Source organism: Athene cunicularia, assembly GCF_003259725.1.
Source record: "Athene cunicularia isolate RWA chromosome Z unlocalized genomic scaffold, athCun1 chrZ_part2, whole genome shotgun sequence".
In the NCBI taxonomy this organism is placed as follows: Eukaryota; Metazoa; Chordata; class Aves; order Strigiformes; family Strigidae; genus Athene; species Athene cunicularia.
Window position 1 is genome coordinate 16,656,900 of NW_020799143.1, and position 2,959 is coordinate 16,659,858.

At 49.8% G+C, this 2,959-nt stretch overlaps 1 protein-coding gene across 1 annotated transcript in view; it reads left to right on the top strand.

The window, feature by feature from the left end:
- Window positions 1-384: 384 nt before the first annotated feature.
- LOC113489961 (guanine nucleotide-binding protein subunit alpha-14-like) overlaps window positions 385-2,959 on the top strand; it is a 56,537-nt gene continuing 53,962 nt past the window's right edge. Inside the window, 1 exon segment of the mRNA XM_026866045.1 lies at window positions 385-476. Within this exon segment, the coding sequence (XP_026721846.1) occupies window positions 385-476 (92 nt within the window).

Below are 2,959 nucleotides of genomic sequence, written 5' to 3' on the forward strand. Positions count from 1 at the left end.
TTGCGTGTCAGATGAAAGGTATACGATTTGTACTCCATATTCTCCCCCTGTGTTGCAGCCAGTTTTTCAAGCTTGTCTACAAGTTGCAGGAGTAAGGTTTTTCTGTTTGAAATGCCGACTTCTGAGGCAGGGGTTTTCTCTCCCTGCAAGGAAGGCGCAGGCGGTGATACGTCGGTTCCGCCCATGTTCCCATCCGTGCTCTGCCCATTGCTGGACTCCAGCGACTCCCCCAGTCTCTCCTCACTCCCCTCTCTCACAGCGACAGGCACACTTCTGGCATCTCCAGCTCCCACCTGCGCAGCCCCTGGTCTAGCCCCCGTTGCCTGTCACAGTCCCGCCAACGCGACTAATGAAGCAAACGGCTTTTTTGGCTGACCTAACGCGATGGGATCTGTTAACGGTGCAGCCACTGGAAGCGGTATATCAGGGTTAGAAGCCACTTCTACAGCTGCAAAGGTGGAAGCGACAACCACGCGGTTGCCACTCAGCTCCTCCATTGTCTGGCGGATCAGCTTCCAGAGCATGGGATAGCCGCTCACTTCTGCTGACCTTCTCCCCTCACTGATTGTGTCCCAAAGCTGTTTTCCTATGGATTCCCCGCTAGATATCTCAAATGTGAGATCTGCACTGGAGATAAGTCCTCTTTCCCGGCTCCATTTTACCAAGCCTTTCAGGGTGGACTTATCCCTCTCATGGAGAGGATATTTCGGAGGACTTTCACCACTACTTGCTGGTCTTTATTGAGTGTAGACCCCATTCTTCCCCGGCTGCCGCTTCTTTTCGTGGATCTTCAACCCAAATTACAGCGCACTGCTTCTCACCTTCAGACTCTGGGGCAGAGTCTCAATTAGTTTCGACCAGCTTTCCACCCTAGATTGCACCTCTGTCAAGTCCTCATTGAAGATTTGTGTCAATCTTGAGGGTCTCTGTATGGACACCATTTTGCAGGAGATATGGACACACACACAACCAGTATGATCAAATAATGTCAATTTATTGAAGGTAAACAAGCCCTTTTATAATGCTTTCTCCTGTGCACATGAATGGTATGTGGTACAATCCTTATGATTGGATAGTCAGCTTTGTCCACGCTCTTCAAGCCTTCTTGCGATTGGATAATAAGCCCCAAACTCAATGTCTTTCTCCGCCCAACCCATCTCCTGGAGTTGTTTGTTTTCTGAATTCTCCCTTCAGGGCTATGTCCTTGTCATGTCCTTGCCGAGGCATGCACACATGCAGGATTGCTCATATGTCCATTATCTCCCAACACAGTTCTTCATGAACTGCTCCAGCATGGGTCCCTTCCACATGGTGCAGTCCTTCACGAATAGACTGCTCCAGTGTGTGTGCCCCATGGGCCTCAGCTGCTGCCAGGAGCCTGCTCCTGCATAGGCTCTATACGGGCTGAAGCTTCTCTAAGGGCACATTCACCTGCTCCGGTGTGGGGTCCCCCATGGGCTGCAGTGTGAATATCTGCTCCACTGTGGTCATCTGTGGGCTAGCAGGGGAACAGTCTGCTCCACCACAGTCTTCTTCATGGACTGCAGGGGAATCTCTGCTGTGAAGTAGAGATCAGAGGTGCCTGGAACACCCCCACTCCTTCTTCTTCACTGACCTTTGTGTCTGCAGGACTCTTTCTCTCACATTTTCTCACTCTCTCTCACACACAGCTGTTGCACAGCTTTTCTTACCCTTTCTTAAGTATGTTATCATAGACATGCTACTGCTGATGGGCTTAGCCTTGGCCAGTGGTGGGGTCAGTCTTGGAGCTGGTGACACTGGCTCTGTATCACATGAGAGTAGCTTCTGGCATCTTCTCAGAGAAGCCACTCTTGCAGCCCAGTTACCAAAACTTTGCCACATAAACCCAATACATTATGATAGAGGTGTGTAAAATCAAGGGTGTGTGGAGAAGGCAGGAGGAACATTTATTTAATAGAGAAATGTAATATAAAGAAATAGAAATTAAACTGGTGGATCCAGGCTCAGAACAAATGATGTACCATGGATGATAGAGCTCTGAAAGTCCTTGCTAAAATTTGTTGAGGATGCAGAAATTTTCCATGGTGTGCTAGGTTTGTGTGGCAGAGTTTTTGGTAGCAGGGGAGGGGAATACTGTGGTGGCCCCTGTGAGAAGCTTATCAAAAGCTCCCCTGGCTCAAAGTCAGACCTACCTATGGCCAAGGCTGAGCCAATTAATGATGTGGCTGCATCTCAGCTATAATGCATTTAAGAAGGGGAACCTGAGAGAGAGTTGGGGGACTTGTGAGGAGGTATTATGAGAAGGATACCTATGCGAACACTGAGGTCAGTGGAAGGAGGGAGGAGGAAGGGGAAAAGGTGTGCTGGAGCAGAGAGCCCCCCCTGTGGTGAGATGGCAGGGAGACCCCCCAACTGCCACTCATGGAGGTCACTGAAAGAGCAGAGATACTCCTGTGGCCTGTGGAGGACCCCCAGGACTATATGGGAAGAAGGCCCTGCTGTTGTAGTTTGGCATTGGGAGGACTGCAACATGTGGAGGTGACACACGCTGAAGCATCTTGAGAAGAATGCATTCTATGGGGAGGACTAAAGATGGAGAAAGCTTGTGGAGGACTGTCTCCCATGAGAGGGGAGCCACGTGGTACAGGGGGAAGAATGAGGAAGAGTGTTTTCCCCCCCTTGCAGGGAGAAGCGGCAAACTATCTGCACCCCCCATCCTGTGCCACTGAGGGAGGAGGTAGAGATATTGGGAACAAAACTGATCCCAGGAAGAAGGGAGGGGTGGGGGAAGGTGTTTTTAAGGCATTCTGTCTGTTGTGTCATTGTTGTTAGTGTTTTGAATTAACATGATGTCTTTTTTTTTTCTTACCCTAACGAGCTTATCTTTTGCCTGTGACCATAATGGGTGAGTGACCCCTCCCTGTCCTTATTGGAATTCTTGAGCCTTTTGCTTCATTTTCTCCTTCCCAGCACTGGG